We start from the raw sequence: 22,018 nt of genomic DNA, 5'->3' as shown, positions 1-22,018 counted from the left end.
ATGCTCTTTAAATAAGAATCCAATGAACCTTGGAGACGGTTCTTCCCGAGGCCCACTGTCTGCAGTTACAGTGGGTAGGCTGTTGTGAGTCAATACTTTCTCTGGGGAAAGACACAACACACATCCATTCATCCCAACAGACCAAAGCATGGACACTACCAAATTCCAACTTGGCAAATCATGAGTTTTGTTAGGGTTACTTACAGGAGGAGTCACATACAGGAGGAGAAATGACTCCAAGACAGCTGCCGCTGCATCACCGAACCCCAGCCGGCTGAAAGCTGGCGACCCGGGCGGGGCACACTGCCCAGCCTGCCACAGCAGAACAGTTTGGAGAGTGTCCTTTCCAAGTGCCTCGGTTGGTCTGAGAGTCTTCCAGGCATTTGGGCTGGTTTCTGCTTCTCCAGGGCAGCCGGTCTGGTCTCAGAGTCTTCTTTGCAGCTTGACTCTTGGGAAGAGGGGGGGCCTGCCTAGTGAACCTGGTCGGCTTCAGGGACTTCCTGAAGCTGTTTGTGTTGTTTGCCTCCCTGTTTAAGAAGCTTGCCTGAAGAAGGATGTACTGCTTCAATCTTGGAGGAGATGGGAACAAAACAGGGACAGTGACTCTTGCCACATTTTTTTTTTTTTTGAGACACGGTCTCTATGTAATCCTGACTGTCCTGGAACCCACTATGTAGACTAGGCTGGTTTTGAACTCACAGAGATCCACCTGCCTCTGCCTTTAGAGTGCTGGGATTAAAGGAGTGAGCCACCATGCCTGCTTACCCCTTGGTTTTTTGTTTTGTTTTGTTTTTAAAGATTTTATTACGGATACATTGTTCTGCCTGCATATGCCCGGCCTGCCAGCAGAGGGCACCAGATCTCATTCAAGGTGGTTGTGAACCACTATGTGGTTGCCGGGAATTGAACTCAGGACCTCTGGAAGAGCAGTCAGTGCTCTTATCCTCTGAGCCATCTCTCCAGCCTGTTGTTTATTTTCATTTATTTATTTTTTTATTTTTTACGTAACTCATGTAAAAACAGGATTTAAGTGTGGACGAAGGAAGTCCTCACTCAGCGGATGGACTTGGTGACCTCAGTCTGAGCTCTGTCCCTTCAGCACCGAGGACAATGCTAGGGACTTGGCACGAGCTGTCTGCTGGAACGTAAATCTGTGTTTCCAGTGAGGGATACCTTGCCTTATTTATTTTGGTTATTATTTTAGATTTAGGAGCTGGAAGGACACCAAGAAGCCTCCTGGCATGATTAGTTCAGCTGCTGTGATGTTAATGATCCGCTAATTGAATAAATAAAATACCCGGGAAACCCTTTGCTGAGGGAAGGAGGAAGTTCCCAGACGCCCGAGGAGGCACAATGTCTTCCCATCTCCGTGGTGGGTTTTGCTGCTTGTTTGTTTTTGGGGCAGAGTCCTGCTGTGCGGACCTGGCTGTCAGGGAACTCTATTACATAGACGGGGCTGGCCTGGAACTCACAGAGACGGTTCTGCTCCCCCCCCCCCCAATCCTGAGGTTAAAGGGACGTGCGTGCTCCCCCCCATGCTCTGTCCTGTTTCTGAAGACTTGTTTCTTCCTCACACAAATCATACCACACAGCTCCACGCAGCCTGCAGCTACACAGTTCAGACAGGCAGCTGATGGACCTGGAAGGGGGCTCAGTTCTCAGTTGCTCTTATGGTCTCTGGTCTCTGGTAATAAAGTGGTGTTTGATTAAGGCATGTACACTGGGTTTCTTTGTTTTTTTTTTTAAACCTGGAGTGGAATGCCTAGGTGAGTTCATTTTTAAATCTCATTCAAGGTGGTTGTGTGAGCCACCATGTGGTTGCCGGGAATTGAACTCAGGACCTCTTGAAGAGCAGTCAGTGCTCTTAGCCGCTGAGCCATCTCTCCAGCCAAACATACATTTTTTTTTTTATCTGTGTACATGCTTGTACCCTAGGAGAAGGCATCAGACCTCATTATAGAAGGTTGTGAGCCACCATGTGGTTGCTGGGAATTGAACTCGGGACCTCTGGAAGAACACGCAGTGCTCTTAACCTCTGAGCCATCTCTCCAGCCCGTGGTCAAAGTTTTCTTTTAAATTATTTTTATTATTTTCAATCATGTGGTCACCCAGTACTGGGATTTTTCCACTCTCCATCCGTGAGTCCTAACTCACGGAAGCATGGGCGGAGGAAGAGGATGAGGGGCAGGCTTACCAGGTGGTGGACCGAGGAATCCAGAGATCCTTGGTTGGGAAAGTGACCCAGTTGGAGGTTACAGGGTCCCCCCCAGCATATCTCAGACGGCCACGGGCAGGCGCAAATGCCAGGAAAACCTACCGAGTCACGTGCACCAGTGTCGGGATAAAGTTCGAAGGGGTGCCTTGGAAGGGGGATCTTGGAAGGGGTGCCTTGGAAGGGGGACCTTGGAAGGGGTGCCTTGGATGGGGGGCGAAGGTGACCGAGGCTGGGGACACACACGCCAGGCAGACAGAGCTTAAGTGAGAAGTTTTATTAGAAAGGGAAGGGGTGGGGGGGGAGGAAAGAGAAAAGAGGTGAAGAGACACAGAGACAGAGGACAGAAGAGGAGAGGGAGACAGGAAAAGTCCTGTCTGCCCCAGGGGGGACAGCGGGGAGAGAGGGCAGCCGGGTTAGTGGGCGGGGTCTGTCTTTTAAAGGGTCCTTTGCATCTGCCTGCAGACTAGTAGTCATGGAACCCTGGGCTGACCAGGGTACCGCCTGAGTGCACTCTGCCAGGTGACAGGGGCAGGCCAGCACAATGCCTGAATGCCAATACCATTCTCATTTATAATTCAAAAACAAAAGCAAAATCGGTGTCTGGTCCACTTAGAACCTGACTCCCAGATGCTGCCACGTATTTCCGTCTGGCGAGTTTATCTTAGAAGCAAATGTCTGGCTCCCAATCATTTCACTGACCCCCTACTAACTTCCCAAGTGACCTGGGGCCATTTCTACCCAGGGTGATGCCGCTCGCCCACCCTGACCACCAGGGGAAGTCTGGGAGCATTTGGGGTGGAGAGCGAGGCTCTGGGGGTGTCCATGGAAGCCTCTACTGCAAAACGGGTGCCAGCGTGGCGTTGGCAACACCAGGTACCTCGGCTCCCCAGGCAGCTGCTTCTCACCTTTGAAACCCCGGCTCCACCTCCAAAGAGAGGCACTGATCCGCCTGCTGGAGCAGGGGCTGAGAGACCCCTTATTTACCTCTCAGCGGGGGCAGGACTCATCTATCAAGTGTGTTCCTTGGCCAGAGGCCCTCAAACCCCCACATCCTTAGTTTTATTTTCCCCAGGGCACTTTCTCCGTGCCTGTGGGGTGCTTGCTCGCCTGTATGTTATTCAGCTAGAACCCTGGTCCTGTAGAGTCCCATCCCTGTCCCCCAGTGCCCCGTGCACCGCCCCGCGCTCCCTCCTATCACCAGACCCCAGGCTGCGGCTGGCAGCCAGAGGGTTCCAGGAGCATGAAATGTAAAGAGAGCACGAGCGAAGACACTGTAGAGCCATGAGCTAAGGATATGTTTAATTTGATGACATTGGCAACCCCAGGCTCCTCTGAGGCCAGGGATGTGTATGTGGCCAAGGAAAAGCTCAGTGTCTGATCCATAGGGCAGAAAGAACGCGCCCGATGCATGTGAGCATGCTTGTGAGCGCGTCTGCACGTTTACAAGTCGCCTACTACCTCACACCAAACGAAGCACCCCCCCCCCCCGTGCTTAGTGGCTAAAAAAAAAAATAGCAGCAACTGGTAGGGGGCTGGAGAGATGGCTCAGCCGTTCAGAGTGTTGGCTGCTCTTGAAGAGGACCTGAGTTCAGTTCCCAGCATCCATGTGCAGTAAGTAGTTCACAACTGCCTGAAACTCCAGCTCCAAGGGATCGGACACCCTCTTCTGGCCTTTGTGGACACACACACAGACACAGACACACACACACACACAGAGAAACAGACAGACACAGACAGACAGACAGAGACACAGACAGACAGACAGAGATAGACAGACAGAGACAGACAGACAGAGATGGATAGAGACAGACAGAGACACAGACAGACAGAGATAGACAGACAGAGACAGACAGACAGAGACACAGACAGATAGACAGAGACAGGCAGACAGAGACAGATAGAGACAGACAGAGACAGGCAGACGGATAGAGACAGACAGACACAGACAGACAGACAGAGACAGACAGACAGACAGACAGAGTACAGTTTGCAGTGTGGCTCAGGATGAGACTGAAGATTCGAGAATGTGTACACATGCTCCCCCCCCCACCCCCAGTACTAGGAATTGAACCCAAGCAGCATCCCCGCTAAGCCACACTTCACCACTGAGCTAGGCTCCCAGCCGCTCACTGGCGGACTCTAGGTGATGCTCCACCGTGTCAAAGGGTCTTGTTCGGGAGGTGGAGGACTGTATTCCCACAGGCCTCCTAGTCCTCCTGGCCAGCGTTAGGTCCCCAGGGTCTTTGTGTCTTTGGCTCCAGGCGGCCTCCACACACCGTCTTTATTCCCACGGGAACAACAGGGTTAACTCACCTTGGGGGTTCTTCTCCATTAATCCAGGTACAGGGGATTTGGGTTGACTCTCCCCACAAATTAACGCCCAGTGACCACTGTTTGAGCGCATTTCTGAGTGTTCTAGCAGGGCTGGTGGGAGGTCCTTGAATGAAGTCCGGAGCTGCACCCAGAAGGTTACACAACCCAAGGAGCTCTAGTGCCTACATTGTATGACAAGAAAGGCGTGTGTGTGCGTGTGTGTGTGTGTGTGTGTGTGTGTGTGTGTGTATGCTCGTGTGTGTGCCTTGCGTGCAAGCAGGCATGTGTATGCATGTGCTCGTGTGTGTGTGTGTGTGTGTGTGTGTGTGTGTCTGTCCTTCTGTCTGTCTGAATCGTACTTTTTTTTTTTTTTTGGTTTTTATGAGACAGGGTTTCTCTGTATTGTTTTGGAGGCTGTCGGTCCAGCCCGGCCTCAAACTCACAGAGATCCACCTGCCTCTGCCTCCCGAGTGCTGGGAGGCACCACCACCGCCCGGCTGGTACTTTTATGATATACTTCCTCTTGTGATTCAAGCCCATATTTTAAAGTTACTGCTCAGCATTGAAGGAAAAACGATTTTATTGCTCCTGGTCTGTAGTCGTGGAGCCTGGGAAGATAGATCCTTGGCTAAAGGTGCTTGTCAAGAAGTTTGTTGACCTGGGAGCCTGGAGAGATGGCTCAGAGGTTAAGAGCATCGACTGCTCTTCCAGAGGTCCTGAGTTCAATTCCCAGCAACCACATGGTGGCTCACAACCATCTAATATTCAATCTGGTGCCCTCTTCTGGCATGTAGGCAGAACCGTGTACATGTAATAAATAAAGAAATAAATCCTAAAAAAAAAAAAAGAAGTCTGCTGACCTGAATTTGATCCCTGGGACCCATGTGGTTGTCCTCTGACCCCCGACATGTGCACCATGATGTGAACACGAAATAAATAAATGCACTAAAAATGCAAACAGATAGCAATGGCTCTAAGAACGTGACTAGACACGCTAGGCCATGGATGTTTCTGCAGACGAACATGGCTTGATAGGTGGACTGTGCTCTGGGAGCCTCACATGGGAACCACAACTCTACTCTGAGCCTTGCCCTCCCCATCCTGGAAGACCAAGGCCCTTGGATGACAGAGACACCGGGAACCTGACCCAAGTACCCAGGAGACTCTCCTACTCACAGAGTTCCCATGGGAATATTGTTAAAACCAAGTATCTGGCTAGTAGTGTTACTCGTGTGTTTTTAGTACATTCCGTAATGGTGGCAAGGGACAAATAAAATGGCATTTACCATTTTAAAGGTTTTTTTTTTAAGTGCTGGTGATCAAGGCCAAGGTTACACAAGCTAGGCAGGGGCTCAACCACAGAGCCACACTGCAGCCCCTCACTGGGGGATTCTAGGCGGGTGCTCTACCACTGAGTCACGCCCCCAGTCCCTCACTGGGGGATTCTAGGCAAGGGCTCTACCACTGAGCCACACCCCCAGCCCCTCACTGGGGAATTCTAGGCAGGGGCTCTACCACTGAACTGTAGCGTCATAGCACCATTAACCATTTTAAAAATGCACAATTGACTGTGTAGGTAGATTCACATTGTCACACAGCCACCGGCACTATCCGATTCTTGACCTCTTCACTCCTCTGCCTCCACCATACAGGTTTTTCCTTCTTCCCAGCCTCCGCTCTGCTTTCAGGCCATATGAGTTTGACTGCCCTAGGCTCTCCATTTGGATGGAGTCGTATAATGTCTGTCCTTTTGTGACCGGCTTGTTTGACTTGAGTAATGCTCTCAAGACTCATGCGCGCAGCACAGCAGGTCTGAGCATCTATCTTCCTGACGACAGTTATGTGTGAGCCGCAACACATCTGCTCATCCGTCCGCCAAAGGTCACTCGGGCCGCTTCCATATTTTAGCTATGGTTAATCACTCAGTTATCAATAGTGGTGTACAGGCCTCTGCTCAGGTGCCCCATTTAAACTCCTTTGAGTATGTACCCAGAAATTGGATTCCTGGCTTGCACAGCAGCTACATTAAGTCTTTTGAGAATCCACACCAAAATGTTTTCTTTGTGTGTGTGTGTGTGTGTGTGTGTGTTAATAATGGTTCAGGGTCTCGCCTCAAAATCACAGATTCCCTCTGCCCCTTCCTGGATCATGGGATTGAAGAATGTGCCGCCAAGTATTTTGCTTGCATGTGTCTATGTGTGTCATACCTGTACCCGGTGCCCAAGGAGGTCGGAAAAGAGTCTCAGATCTCCTGGGACTGAGTTGTGAACCAATGTGGGTGCTGGGAACCCAACCCCGGTCCTCTGGAAGATCAGTAAGAGCTCCTAACCACAGAGCCGTCTCTCCAACCCTGCTTCCTTATCAGACTTTTAGACCCTTCAACACTCCCGGAAGAAGTCTGTTTTAGTATAATCACAAAAGACATACAAGGAGAACAGGAAACACACACACACACACACACACACACACACACACACAAACTCAAGAGTCTCCTCCAAACAAATACTTTTGGTTCCCGCACAGTGAAAGTGAATTTGTGAATTACTGTGTCAGCACCTTTCACGAATGGACCCTTGAGGTGCTCAGCCTTCATAATGAACGGGTGACGGAGCCTGTGAGAGCGCATACTCAAGCTGGGGAGCACGGGTGTGTGGAGAGGTGAGGCTCGCCTGCGCTGGTGGAGCCTCCTCGCCGAGGGTCTTCGGGGACCCCCGGTTTAAAGGACAGCTGACGTTGATTGAGCCTAAGTCCTCGTTTCCTCTCCCGAGTCCATTCCGGCTTTTGCCTGGATTCAACCCCTTGGTTTACAGGTCGTCTCCAAATGACTGACAAGCCCACGCTTGGAAAGCATGCATCACCGCGGTTCCCTGGAAAATGAGGGGGACAAAGATGGGTCTCCAGAGGCGTCTCGGGATTCTCACTAATGTCCCTTTTACAGGCCTCACTTAGAGTCAGGAGGAGGGGATTCTCCAAGCAAGCCACTCAGGAAAGCATTGCTTTAGGAAGAAGTCAGGCCTCAGCCCTGACCCTCCACGCATTGCCTTGGTCCCCAGCGGCCCGTTTCAGTGCAACCCCACCTTCCACTGACCCCCTATGCCCGGCACAGTCTCCTGATGTCCTGGCTTCCTTCGGGAGAGAGGCCGGATCTTGGGATCGAGAGGCCAAGTGAGCGCTGCCCAAAGACCCCAGGCGCAGTGCCAGCCCTAACCCCAGGGTCCAAGACCCAGAGCTGACCCGGGGACCCGGCCGGAGCCGCGTGCGTGCGTGGAACTGTCCAGCACCCCTAGGCGGGGCGCGCGCCCCCCGGCCCGCCCCAGCCGCCTCCGCCCGCCCTGCCAGCGCCACTGCGGCTCGGCGGTGGCGTCACGTGGCTGGCGCGGCGCGGCCTCCCGGCTCCAGGCTCGAGAGAGGGGCCGGGCGGGCGGGCAGGCGGGAGGACAGCCGGATCCCACGACGCACCCTCGGTGGCTTCCGTGCTGCGCAGCGCGGGTCGGCCCGGGGACCGACGGGCAGGGCGCGCCGGGGCATGGGCGCGCCGGGGGTGTCGGTGCGCAGGCCGGGCTGGGCGAGCAGGCCGGGGCTCGGGGACAGCGGCGGGCTCGGGTCCTCCCTGGCGACCGCCGCCGAGCCCCCGCGGGGCCCGTGACGCCGCGGCCGATGTGGCCCCGCGCGTTGCGGGCCTGCACCGCCGCCGCACAAAGACGCCGCCGCAGCCGCCGCCTGCAGCCGGGTCGGAGCCGCCGAGCGAGCCCCAGCCCCAGGCGGAGCCCCGGCCGCAGGGCAGCGGGAGCCCGGGCGCGGCTCGCCCCGGCATGGAGAAGCGCGCGACCGCGGGGCCGGAGGGGCCGCCGGGCGCCAGGGCGCCGCTCGCTGTCGTCTGCCTGGGTGAGTGGGCCGCGCCGGGCCGGCCAGGGTTAAGGCTCGGAGCCCTCACTGTGATGGCTCCCGTGCCCAGGCTGCAGCGTTCGCGGCTCCCCAGCTCTTTTGGGCTACCGAGGAGGGTGACTCCCACAAAGGGGCACTCCAGGCCCGGAGCTGGGCAGGGGAGTGGGATGGGGTTGGGGACGAGCAAGAACGCTGGCCTTGGGTTCCTGCTGGTGGGGAGGCTGGGGTTTGCCTGTCGCCTTCAGGCCGGCCTGCCTGAGCTGTGCTCCGGCCTCTAGAGCCGCGGACAAAGGCTTGGATTGCTGCTCCCTGAAGAAGAAACCGTTTTCCTGCTTGGAGTCAGGGCAGGCCTGGGAGATATAGCCAAAGGGGTGGGGGTGGGGACCTCAGCTTGGGGCCTGGGGGGGGAGACCTGGGGTAGGAAGATGTGAGAATTCATTTTCCCGTTGTGTCTTCCTATACCCAGATGGCCATGGGCCGGTTCAGCCCTGATGGGGATGGGAGTCTGTCTGTTCTGGGGGGGGGGCAAGAACCTGCCAAGGCTCCTTCCCAGTCCAGGAAAATTTTCTGTCCACTTTCCTGGGGCCCGTTGCGGGAGAGGGGAAGGGAAGAGTTAAATCCTCAACCCACATGGCCCTTTATTTACCTTGATGAAGGAGGGAGGCCCTGAAGAGCTGGGGTCATTAGGGGACACCCTGTGATGTCACCACTGAGGGCCCAGGAACCCGACAGGCTCCCTGAAACTTCTGAAGTGACAAACTTCAGGGGGAGCTTGTTCGCTTTAAGTTGTAACCCTCACCTGGCCCCCAAGAATAGAGAAGGGTGAGTGTTGCAGCGGGGGGGGGGGGGGTACCACATAGGCTGTGTGAGCTAATCAAAGTAGCAGCCTATGCCCCAGGTGGTCATGGTGTCTGGATCTCCCCACCGTTGGGTTTCCCAGGTGGGCAGGGCGGAGGCAAGACCCTCCTGGCTCAGGGGATGTCCAGTGCCCAGGGGCGGGGATGGGGCGAGTGCCCCGTTCCTTCACCAAGTGGAGAATGACTGCTCCGGAGATGAGTGCCTCGATCAGGGAGGGGGTGCCCTGGTCCCCAGGAAGTTAGATTTGCTTCTCTCTTGTCGAGACTGCCTGCCTCGGTCTGCAGCCCTTGAAGCAAAACCGTAGATGGAAGTTAAGGACACCCCCTGTGCGGTGGTAGAAAAAGAAGCCTGCCCTTCAGGAGACTGGGGTGCAGGGAAGAGAGGACGGGGTTGGCACCCCGATGTCCGTCAAGGGAGGAAGCCCTTCAGGGTGGTAGGGACCCTCTTGACAGACAAAGTTCTTGGGGCCCATGTGGTGGGTAGTCTCAAGCATGACGGAAAAACCAGCTAATTCTGGATGGTGCAGTCAGGCTGTGGGTGTCTGAGGGCAAGTCCTGAGACCTTCTGAGTTCCTCTCCTTTGCCTGTTCCCAGAAGGAAGAGCTGGGAGGGAGATTCTCTGGCGGTGACCCGGGCCGTGCCCAGAGAGAGAAAGGGGCCCTGCCTTGACTTCAAATGTCTTGTCCTGTGTTCACTGCTAGCCCAAACGTGTGCCTGGCCCCCGAGAGCTCCTGTCCCCTTGCTGACACCCCTCTGTGTCTTCCACAGTGAACCTCTTTCTCACTGGGAGACTCAGCAGCGCTGTCCCTGCCTTAGGTGAGTAAGCCCCTTTCTCCTGCCTGTCCGCCCTGGGTTCACGACCTCTGAGGATGGGCCTTCAGTCTCGGCTGTACCTGGTGGCCGTCAGGCCCGCTGGCTGGGGAAACCACTCCCTAACCCCCTCACAGCATCACGAAGGAGCTGTTGGCCAAAAGCAAATATAAGTTCAGTGAGCCTTGATTTCTTTGGTAAAATGCCAGACTACCTCAAACCTGGCCCAATGGGTACGTTGAAACAATGTCCCGAGGTGTTCAGGAGGGATGGGGGGGTCTATAGCTTGGTACCACAACACACTGTCAAAAGCCCTGTCCAGTTGGTAAGATGCGTCTCTTGTGGGCTGTGGCATTCCTTAGGGGACACTGGGTGATCATGCGTATTAAAACGGTGCCTAGGGTTTACTTATAGAGGTAAATATAGAGGTAAACTAATGTTGCCACAGAGGCCAGTGCCACTGAGAGAGGAAAAAAATCAGACCTTTAAGGCACAGGCCTGTAAATCCAGCTACTCGGGAGACTGAGGCAGAAGATTGGAGTTAAGGTCTGCCTAGACTACTGAGTTAGCTCAAGAAAAGCCTGGCCAACTTTGTGAGACTCTGTCTAAAACTTTTTTTTTAAGGGCTGGACATATTGTTCAGTCGTCGTAGAGCACCTGCCTAGAATTCACCAGTGAGGAGCAGGGGGCATGGCTTAGTGGGAGAGCCCTTCCTTAGAATCCACCAGTGAGGAGCAGGGGGCGTGTCTCAGTGGGAGAGCCCTTACTTAGAATCCACCAATGAGGAGCAGGGGGGCGTGACTCAGTGGTGGACCTCTTGCCAAGCCAGGGTTCAAGACATAGAGGGTTTAGTCAGACCGACTCAGGGGAAGGCAGAAGCCACAGCTTTCGTTGGGGTTTTCAGGAGAAAGGCACAGCAAACTGTCAAACACAGCTTTGACAGCTTAGAACGGCCAGTTTGAGTCACTCTGGAGGCAAAGCCTAGGGCAGGTTCTGGCTGGCTGGTGGTACCTAGCCCTGGGATTCTTCAGGGCAGAAGAGTGTATCGGCTTGTGTTTAAGGGTCGGGAGGATGCTGCATGAGAACACGGCCCCAGATCTATGGCTCTGTGCGTGAAAGGCTAGCTCCAGGCAATCTGCCCTGCAGCGAAGAGGTCGACACGGAGGCAGTGTGCTGGCCTCTTGCCTGTCCGGTGTTACCTGGCCGTCCGGTGACCATCTTTGAGCTGTGATCTGGTGTCAGGAGAGGGAAGAGCAGCCACAGCTGCTCCTCCTTGGTGGTGGAGAGGCTCCCGCTGTTTGGAGCATGGATAGCTCGGACAGTTGTGAGGCGGGTGACTTAGGCAGTCCGCTCTATCGCCAATACGCCAAGTGAACCCCGCCACCTCTTGCTCCTCTGGTCAATACATGGCCATCTTCAGCAAACCCTAAAATGGTGTGTAGTGACTGGTGTGGTGTTGCATGCCTGTAATCCTAGCACTGGGGAGGCTGAGGCAGGAGGATTGTTAGTTCCAGGGCTACATATAGAAAGAGAGACCCTGCCTCAAAAGTAAGCCAGAGCTTCCAAAGGCTAAGTAATTGGCGGAAGTATGTTGAGGGAAGGAGGCGCCTCGGGGTGTGGTCGGCAAGGATGCGTGACCCCAAGTCTGGGGACCTGGGATTTGTGTTGTCTCTCGTACCGCCTGGTGAAGCAGGGGCTATGTGGAATTCCAGGTTTTAGGCTGCAAACTGAGCCCACTGAGACTCAAGTGGGTAGATCTAGCTGGTGGAGATTGCAAGGATTACGGGAGGTGTGCAGAGTCAAGTTTCTCTGCCTGTATAGAAGACTGGGCTTCTACTCCCCCCCCCCCCCCCATCCTCTCTGTAACCCAGCTCTGTGTTTTTCTGCAACTGGGCCTCCTCCGCTGACCCAGGCTGGCCCAGGGCTCTGCCTTAGTCAGCACTGGCCAGCCCTGCCCCGCCCCGCCCCGCCCCGCCCCGCCTGATGTACCTGACCACAAAGGACAGCCCAGTTTCGCATCCTGATTCCAGGAAAGCACAGCCTGGCTCAGGTGTCTGTGTCCAGGGTGCAGCGCGGGAAGCGGGGCGAGTGAACGCTGATACCTTGCAAGTGTGAACCCCAGACCAGCCCCTTCTGCTGCTGGTGACCGGGTGGGCATTGCTGTTCTGGAGGTGTCCCCCCCGGGTTTGCAGAAGGGATGCTCGAGGGACAAGGCTTACTCATAGTGCCTGGGAGAGGATGGCTCAGGTCCCCGTGCTCGGCTCTCTCAGCCGTCAAGACCCCAGGCCCAGCGGATAGCATCGCTCACCTCCGGGGCGGGTTGTTCGTACTCTGGTGCCTGTGTGTGGTGCCCTTGACGTTGGGAGCTAAATGCATGGCTTGTATGGCAGTGACAGGTGGTAGGGTGGGTCCCAGTGTCCCTGGAACCCAGCTCTGATCCCTCTGGCATCGCTGACCAGCTTCTCCTGGCCTACTGGACCCCTCCCAGCATGAACCGTGTGACTACATTTCCAAATACTTTCTCTATGTTCCTACCATCTCCTAGCCCTTTCTCAGCCCGCACCAGATACACCTTTGGTGCCTGAGCCCATCCCCTGCTCCTCCTGTGCCGAGTCCTCCCTGGACCAAAAGACCTACCTCCTGAGTCCTGTGCGCCCCTGCTTCCCTCTGTGGTGCTGGGGGCCAGCCTGGATAAAGCTCCCCATGCCTTCTACTCAGATTGTCACTTGGGGTGCCTGGGGGTGAGAGGAGCCTGACTCCCTGCCGCAGGGGTACAACACGCGTGTTGTCCAGGTGACTGAGAGCCTCTGGAAATCAGAGCTACAAGCCAAGCAGCATCAGGTCCTGCCCCGTCCCCTCGGGAGGGTTCGACAATGCTTCAGACCCACAGCTCAGACACTGCCTATAAAACTGCCATTCATCCCTTTCCTGTGAACTCACAAGAGCTCAGACAGTCTTCTGTAAGGACGAAGGCTGGTCTCTGTCTCAAGCTCAGAGGGACCTCTCTGAGCCCCCAAGAACCCCCTGGAGATCTCTCTTATACCAGCATCCCACGAACAGCTCTGGTCTTTATATATATACCCGGTCAAAACCCTCACTTCCCACAAGACAGTCTCGTAGACTCCTCTGTCCCACTGGTCTGGCCCCTCACACGACTGTCTGTGTCAAGCCTGTCACTGTCTTGATGGTTTCCAACCTTAGCAGTGTGCTGTCTTGGAAAGTTGGGGTTCAGGTCCTGTCGACCAAGCTAGACATCTCCAAGCGGTATCTAGTCAAGAGTCCTTCAAAGAGCTCCCAGAGAAAACCCATTGTCTCTCTTGATGTTGTAGAATCGTGGTCCGGTACCTGGGACACTCTCCAGAGATGAGGAACCAGTTAGCAATGATTCTCTGTGGGGCTTTAGGATAGGGGGTTTGTGAATAGGCTGAGCTGGTTGGCGGTGGTCCAGTCATCTGGACAGACAGGCCACCTAAACCCTGAATAAATGTGGGTACATGGGGACAGGGTCCTGACTGAGGCGGGAAGAGGGCAAGGTGTCGGCGTAGGACCTTGGTGGAGTCTGTGTGTAGGAGCAAGAAATGCTTCCGATCTCACTGGGCTCTGCCTGCCAAGAGCCACTCGCCCTGCACCTCAGGAAGGAGGAATCCTCCAGGGCATGTCAGGGTGACACCTGGGGGGGTCTCTGCAAGCTTCTCCAGCTGCGGCTTTATCTGTCCCCAGGGGCCAGGCCCAGCCTGGGGTACCTTGCGGGTCCTCTTGAGACCCTGTTCTGCTAGTTTTGGTTCCTGGCCTGGGGGTAGGGTATACAGCTCCCGTTTCCATGGTGAAGCCCGGAGACTGGGAGGCTGTGTTCTAGGACCACAGGTGAGCATCAGGAGCAGAGGACCTGGCCCATACCTCACTGAGCCGGGACCCCTGATGCTGTAAAGGATGAAGCTCTGAGGATGTCCACCCCATGTTAGGGACGAAGGTGGCCTTTCCTTCCATCCATTTGTCTTTCTTTCTTTCTTCCTTCCTTCCTTCCTTCCTTCCTTCCTTCCTTCCTTCCTTTCTTTCTCCTCCTCTTTCCCCTCTTCTATCCCCTCAAATCCCCTTCCTTCCCCCTCCCTCCCTCCCTCTCTCCCTTCTTTTCTCCCTTTCTATCCGTCTCCCTTTCCTTCCTTCCTTCCTTCCTTCCTTTCTTTCTTCCTTCCTTCTTTCTTTGCTTCCTCAGGGTCTTATGTAGCCCATGCCAGCCCAGAACTCACTGTGTAGCCCAGGCTGGCCTCTAACTCAGGCTCCTCCTGCCCCAGCCTCCCACGTGATAGTCTTACGGGCGTGTGCCACCACACCTTGTTCAGGGATGTCATTTCCAGCTCAATTCCTTGATGCACTTGCGCATAGACTGGATAACCGAGTTCCCCCCCCCCCCATGGTCACTGCTGGCAGACTGGGTGTGGTCTCTTAGGATGCTCAGAAGATGCTAGACGGCTGGCCATCAGTAGTGCCTACTGGTCACCTGCTGTATACCAGGCACTGCGCTGGTTCCTGGGTGTCAGGCCCGGAGTATCCCAGCCTGCCCTCCTCCTATGGGGACTTCTCATCAAACAATTTCTGGAGCAACAGTGAAGTCATTATGGTGGCAGAGGCGGAGGAGGAAAATAGGGGCAAGGGATAGGGGCTCCTCTGGGGGTGGCCGGGTGAGGGCTTCCCTACGGGGGGCCCCACAGAGCTGAAACGGAGGAGGAGTGGGTGAGTGGGGGGACAGCCCTCCATTCTGCGGGGGAGATCTTGAGGGGATGAGGGAAGCAAGGATACAGGAGACACGAGGCAATTCGGGGGACAGGCGAGCGTCTTCCTGAGAGGTCGGGATGCAGAGCGTTGGAGTGGGGCTTTCCGGCAGCAGCTGCCCAGCCAGCCTGAGGCCACAGCAGCCCGAGAGAATGGCAGGCACCTGCAGCGGAGGCTGAGGGAGTGAGCAGGCTTGGAGAAAAGGGCTCACTGTCTGCTCGCTGAGCCTGCTCCTCTGCCTGTAAAGGGGGTCTAGCCTTTGTGACAGGATGGATTAGATGAACGTTTGGGGGCCATGGCAGGGAAGCAGCTTAGTGCATGGGTGTACTGCCTGGCCCTGGGAGAGCCCATACAGCAGGGCAGGTGCGGTGTCTCTCACTCATGCTGGCCAAGGGTGGCTTTCTCTCCGTCCCTCATGTAGCATGCAAATGCTGGGAACGCAGGTCCCACAGCGACAGGCTGAGCCCACCGAAGGCCAGGCGAATCCTGGCCCCGCCGCTAACTGGCTGTGTGGCCCCGGGAACCGTTTGCCTTCTCTGAGCCTCGGTTTCTTTATCGGGTTAGGATGTCTACCTCCAGTATTTTTTTTCATATGTGTTGAGATTTTTTGTTTGTTCGTTTTACGAGACAGGGTTTCTCTGTATTGTTTTGGAGGCTGTCGGACCAGCCCAGCCTCGAACTCACAGAGATCCGCCTGCCTCTGCCTCCCGAGTGCTGGGATTAAAGATGTGCGCCACCACCACCCGGCCATATGTGTTGAGATTTTAAAAGCCCAAATTTTAAACTTAAAAAGGACGTATTTTTACGTATGTGTGTAATGGGGGGGGGAGCACAGGTTGTACTGAAGAGGGCGTTGGGTCCCCTGCAGCTGGAGTTTCGGTGGCTGTGAGCTGCCCACTGTGGGTTCAGTGGGTCCTGCGTCTGAGCAGCCTCTGCTCTCAAACACTGAGCCGTCTACCTGGCCCCCGAGCCCCACTTTCACACAAGGCGTGCTGTGTGAACCCCAGACGACACAAGCAGCTAGGTGTGGGCGTCGTCACCTCCCCTCGTGTCACCAGGGAGAGTCCGAGTAAGTTCTGTGTGCTCCAATCCCCAACCTGTGAGATCCACTCAGCAGGCCTGTTCCCCCTCGCTTGGTGCGCAGTAGGTACCTAGTAAATATGTACCGGGCGGCAAAGCCCCTCTTTTCCCGGGGCCGTGTTGTTTCTAATATTTGGTTCATTTTACGTGCCTACACACATGTGCCCGCGTGTGTGTCTGCGGGCCACACGTGTGCAGTGCGCACGGAGGACGGAAGAGGGCACCAGGTCCCCTGGAGTGCCACGTGCCATGTGGGTGCTGGGAATTGAACCTGGGTCCTCTGCAAGAGCAGAAAGCGTATCCATCTTTCCAGTTCCCCGGGGGCTGTGTTCCACATGGGTGTGGAGAGGACTCTAGTGAGGGTGCCTGTGTAGTCCTCCACGCGGAAGGCCCACTTGTGAGCCCTTCGCTAAGCTGAGGCCTCGGGATTGCGGCGTGGAGGCTGAACACACAGAGTCAAGACTCCAGTGTACCGCCCCTGTAAAGGGAAACCTTTTCCTTGAGAGAAGCCTTCCCGCCAGCCTGGTTCTAGAGCCGCATCAGTCCCAAATAAACACACAGGAGGTTATATTAATTAGGAAGCTGTTGGCCTTTCTTGTTTCTTACTGGCTAGCTCTGACTTAAGTAATTACCCCATAATTGTTAATCTAAGTATTTCTCTTACCGGAGAATAGTTCCGGGCTTCCTACCCCATGGCGTTACATCTTGACTCCCTGTGTTTCTCTTTCCCAGAGTCCTCCTGGACTCCTAGTCCCACCTATCTTGGTTCCCTATTGGCCCAACAGTGCTTTATTGACATAATCACAGGACTTCCCACATCACGCCCCGAGTCCTGAGGGTCCCTCCTTGAACCCCACTCACACGGGGCCTCCATGAAGGCTTGAGCTGTAGACTGGCTGGACCTCGGTGGAAGCTTGTGCCCAAGCCATGGTCAGGGGCAACCCACAAATCCTGCTTCCCCACCCAGTGGGTGAGCGGACATTGCTCAGCCTTCTCTCCCAACAGCTGCCTGCAGCGGGAAGTTGGAACAGCACACCGAACGGCGAGGAGTCATCTACAGCCCAGCCTGGCCCCTCAACTACCCGCCGGGCACCAACTGCAGCTGGTACATACAGGGGGACCGTGGTGACATGATCACCATCAGGTAAGGAGGGCGGCCTCTGTGGGACCGCGCATGCGGTGTATGTATGCTTAGCAGGTATGGGGGACGCACACGTGGGTGAGGACAGATGTGTCATGCACAGGCCCAGATCTTAGCAGGCATGGTGTGTGTGTGTGTGTGTGTGTGTGTGTGTGTGAGAGAGAGAGAGAGAGAGAGAGAGAGAGAGAGAGAGAGAGAGAGAGAGAGAGAGATGGGGAGAGGCAGAGACAGATATGTATGTGTTTAGGTGTCTACACACATTTAGGAACAGGCATATGATAGACCTGTGTGGCCACGTGTGAGCTGTAAGTGTGTGTGTGTGTGTGTGTGTGTATGTGTGAGAGAGAGACACAGAGAGAGAGAGAGGGACAGACAGAGAGAGACAGAGACAGGTATGTATGTGTTTAGGTGTCTATACACATTTAGGAACAGGCATATGAGAGACCTGTGTGGCCACGTATGAGCTGTAAGTGTGTGTGTGTGTGTGTGTGTGTGTGTGTAAATATGATCATTTAATTGCCCATTTCCTTGGCTGGTGCTCTGAGCTGGGTCACCTCCTGTACCGAGTCTTTCTTTTTTTAAGTCCCCAGAAGTGAGCCCTAGGAGCTGGGGGGCTGATATTCTGGCTGCTTAAGGTGGCAAAGGTATCTGTCTGTGTCCTGCAGGAGTGGCTTGAGGCCAGGCTGGCCTGGAGGCCAGGTCAGGCTTTCTGCAGGGACCTCAGGTGGTCCCTCAGGGAGCAGGTAGAGGGGGACAGGATAGAGTGTCTCTGAAGAGCTAGAAACCCAGACCTAGGGTGGTCATGGGAACATTTGGTTAGGAGGTCACGATGGGTCCTGTCTGCCACACTTCTAAAGGCTAAAATCCGGCAGTCTGTCCCACTGTCCAGGTCTAATTGCGCCACAGAGCTGACGGACAGGAGGAGGACAGGCACGAGCAGAATCTGCTCTGGTTTCTGTGTCCGTTTCGCTCAGCCCTGGTTCCAGTGTTTCTCCTGGGCAGTGTTAGCCATCCAGCGGCAGTGTGGGTGGCCTCATGGGCAGGGCCCCACCTTGAGTGTGCAATCCTGGGCGTTTACGCTGTCCAGTTGACTCAGGGTGAGAACAGTCTGAGCCCTTGGCCACCACTCCTCAGGGGGAGAGTGTCAGAGGGCAGCTGACACACACTCCACACTCGGTTTTGAGCCGGGGATGCTTGCCTGTGCTCTCGGCACAGAGCTGGAAGGGAGCTGGGCCGGTGGATGTGGCCCATGGGTGCCGTGATGCCTGGTGGAGCTGCCTTTGGATCCTGGGGTGGGGGCAGCGTGGACCCCGAGGAGCCGAGGGTGCAGAGCTAGGCAATTTGGGAGACGCAGGGAGGGGGCCGCTGGGTGGGACAAAGCTAGCCGTGAGCTCCAGCTTGACTACTGCTGACCAGTCCCGGGTCACGAAGCCCCTGCCCACTCACCCATCCCTGTGACGCTCTCGGCCCCACAGTTTTCGAAACTTTGACGTGGAGGAGTCTCACCAGTGCTCCCTGGACTGGCTGCTGCTGGGCCCGGCAGCCCCGCCTCGCCAGGAGGCCTTTCGGCTCTGTGGCTCGGCCATCCCGCCCGCCTTCATCTCTGCCCGCGACCATGTCTGGATCTTTTTCCACTCGGACGCCTCCAGCTCCGGCCAGGCCCAGGGCTTCCGCCTCTCGTATATCCGAGGTGACGGAGCAAACTTTTCCACGCCCCACCCCCACACCAGTTTCCCGCAGGGGCTCCCCTTACCAGCCCTGCTAATCCCAGGGCAGGGGTGGGGCTGACGTCTGAGGGTCCTTCAACACCTCTTTAGATAATAATTGACCCCAGTTTGCTGGATGTGAGCCTGCCCTCAGCCTACTAAGCTCATCGATGCTCCCGATGCCGAACCCAGCCTAGCCTTCCGCCCACGAGCCTGCATCCCACAGGCGGCCCTGCCTCTTTGGACAACACCGAACCCATTTGCCAGCTCCCAGCCTCAGGCCTGGCGCTGGGAGGAGGCTCACCCTGTCCCCTCTTTGCCTCCAGGGAAGCTGGGCCAGGCGTCCTGTCAGACAGATGAGTTCCGCTGTGACAATGGCAAGTGTCTGCCTGGTCCTTGGCAGTGCAACACGGTGGATGAGTGCGGAGACGGCTCGGACGAGGGTAACTGCTCAGCCCCTGCCTCGGAGCCACCAGGCAGCCTGTGCCCGGGGGGCACCTTCCCATGCAGTGGGGCTCGCTCCACACGCTGCCTGCCGGTGGAGAGGCGCTGTGACGGCACCCAGGACTGCGGCGATGGGTCTGATGAGGCTGGCTGCCCCGACCTAGCATGTGGCCGGAGGCTGGGCAGCTTCTACGGTTCCTTCGCCTCCCCAGACCTGTTTGGCGCCGCCCGTGGGCCTTCGGACCTCCACTGCACGTGGCTGGTGGACACACAGGACCCCCGGCGTGTGCTGCTGCAGCTGGAGCTACGGCTGGGTTACGACGACTACGTCCAGGTGTACGAAGGCCTGGGCGAGCGTGGGGACCGTCTGCTGCAAACGCTTTCCTACCGCAGCAACCACCGGCCCGTGAGCCTCGAGGCGGCACAGGGCCGCCTCACCGTGGCCTACCACGCCCGTGCGCGCAGTGCTGGCCACGGCTTCAACGCCACCTACCAGGTGAAGGGATACTGCCTTCCCTGGGAGCGGCCCTGCGGGGGCAGCGGCGACGAAGATGATAACAGCGCCGGGGAGCAGGGCTGTTTCTCGGAGCCGCAGCGCTGCGACGGCTGGTGGCACTGCGCCAGCGGCCGGGATGAACAGGGCTGCCCGGCGTGCCCTCCGGACCAGTACCCCTGCGAGGGCGGCAGCGGCCTGTGCTATGCCCCCGCGGATCGTTGCAACAACCAGAAAAGCTGCCCCGACGGCGCGGACGAGAAGAACTGCTTCTCCTGCCAGCCGGGCACCTTCCACTGCGGCACCAACCTGTGCATCTTTGAGACGTGGCGCTGCGATGGCCAGGAGGACTGCCAGGACGGCAGCGACGAGCACGGCTGCCTGGCCGCTGTGCCCCGCAAGGTCATCACCGCCGCCCTCATCGGCAGCCTGGTGTGCGGGCTGCTGCTCGTCATCGCCCTGGGCTGTGCCTTCAAGCTCTACTCTCTGCGCACGCAGGAGTACAGGTGCGCACCACGCGGCGGCCTGAAGCCCCCCAGTCCCTCCGTTTCCCTGGACGGGGGGGAGGAGGAGGAGGAGGAGGAGGAGGAGGAGGAGGAGGAGGAGGAGGAGGAGGAAATAAAAATCTCACCACGTTCCGAGCCATGGGGGTTTGGGTCATCCCAACGGGACTGCTGCTCTTGTGTGCGCATGCAGGGGTCCCGATGACCGGGTTGGGGGGAGGGTCCCCAAATCCTGCAGGTCCCTATCATTCCCCCCTCCCGCCCGTTGCTTTCAGGGCCTTTGAGACCCAGATGACACGTTTAGAGGCAGAGTTCGTGCGGCGGGAGGCCCCCCCATCCTATGGTCAGCTGATCGCGCAGGGCCTCATCCCACCCGTGGAGGATTTTCCCGTCTACAGCGCATCCCAGGTGAGCCTCCATGAGTATGAATATGAGGCCCCTCCCCGCCCCCCCCACGCACAAGGTTTCTTTCCTGCTGGGTCTGCAGCCCCAAGACCAGGAGGCCTAGCGCCAGCTAGGGGGCTTTGGGGGCCGGGGGGGTTGGAGGGAGCTCAGATAAGTCTCTGGTCTGCCCCACCGCCAGGCTTCAGTGCTACAGAACCTTCGCACAGCTATGCGGCGACAGATGCGTCGGCATGCCTCCCGCAGGGGGCCATCCCGCCGCAGGCTCGGTCGCCTCTGGAACAGGCTCTTCCACCGCCCACGGGCACCTCGAGGCCAGATCCCGCTGCTGACGGCTGCGGCTGCGCGGACCTCACAGACCGTGCTGGGTGATGGGCTCCTCCAGGCAGCACCAGGGGATGCCCCGGATCCCCCAGCACCCCGTACAGACACGGGCAGCCCCCGGGAAGCTGGAGATGGGCCTCCCGGTGGCCTTGGCCATGTACCAGAAGTGGTGCCTTCGGTGTCACCTCCGCCCCTGACCCTGCAAGACCCAGAGTACAGGCCAGAGGACAAAGAGAGCAAGCCCGGTGACGAGGAGCCCCTGGAAGACAGCCCAGCTCCTGCGGACACGCCCCCAGAGCCGTGCTCGGCCCGGGACCCCTACCCCCAGACTCCTACTGCCGGCAGCACCCAAGATCCCCACTTACCAGAGCCACTGGGGGTCTGCAGGAGCCCCCCGCCAGCCTGCTCCCCGATATTGGAGGCTAGTGACGATGAGGCCCTCTTGGTCTGCTGACCCACTGGACACGCTGGTGACCGCCACAGCCCCGCTTTGTAACCAGGGAATACACGGTTATTTCTACCCTGCCTCTGCATTCTTCCTTACAAACAGAGGCCCGCCTGGCGGCCCCGGTGGAAGGCCTGGGCGCTCGGCCGGTGGGCTACTCCGCAAGCCTATAGCCCTGGTGGGCATTGCTGGCGGGCACTCGGGGGTCTGCTACTTGGCCCGGAAGGAGGGTAGAGTGATAAGACCCCCCCCCCTTTGAGGTCGGGCAAGAGCTCAGCTCCTTGGAGTCTCACATCAAATTGCCTTTGGCAACTCTAATCCGGGGGTTCATTTCCGGAAAAGCGGGGCGAGCCAGAGCCAGGCGTTCGGCTGTGTTTCTGTGGGTTCTCTGCTCACTGGCTCCGCAGTGGCACCCGCTGCCCATCCCAGAGCTCTGCCTGAAAAGGTCACTGGGGGGTATTGGACCTCATTCATGGTGAGTGCTCTTCCCCACAGGGCCCCTGGGGGAGATGGGCTCGTGGCTTCGGTCCCATTCTTGTATCTATGGTGGCAGCATGGACCTGGCTAGGCCGGGGCCCTTCGCCCACTGGCTGCTGGGCCAGTCCCTAAGCATAACAGGTAAGACTGGAA

At 57.0% G+C, this 22,018-nt stretch overlaps 1 protein-coding gene across 1 annotated transcript; it reads left to right on the top strand.

Moving 5' to 3' along the window:
• Positions 1–7,949: 7,949 nt before the first annotated feature.
• On the top strand, positions 7,950–21,463 carry Lrp3 (LDL receptor related protein 3). Its single transcript, XM_005081769.4, has 7 exons — positions 7,950–8,413; positions 10,039–10,086; positions 16,936–17,074; positions 18,547–18,761; positions 19,104–20,220; positions 20,493–20,625; positions 20,801–21,463. The coding sequence occupies exons 1-7, from the start codon at positions 8,341–8,343 to the stop codon at positions 21,395–21,397; spliced, it is 2,322 nt and encodes a 773-aa protein (XP_005081826.1). The 5' UTR covers positions 7,950–8,340; the 3' UTR covers positions 21,398–21,463.
• The last annotated feature ends 555 nt before the right edge of the window (positions 21,464–22,018 follow it).

Source organism: Mesocricetus auratus, unplaced genomic scaffold (assembly GCF_017639785.1).
Source record: "Mesocricetus auratus isolate SY011 unplaced genomic scaffold, BCM_Maur_2.0 Super-Scaffold_100046, whole genome shotgun sequence".
NCBI classification, from domain to species: Eukaryota; Metazoa; Chordata; class Mammalia; order Rodentia; family Cricetidae; genus Mesocricetus; species Mesocricetus auratus.
This window is presented reverse-complemented; position numbering and strand designations above follow the sequence as displayed.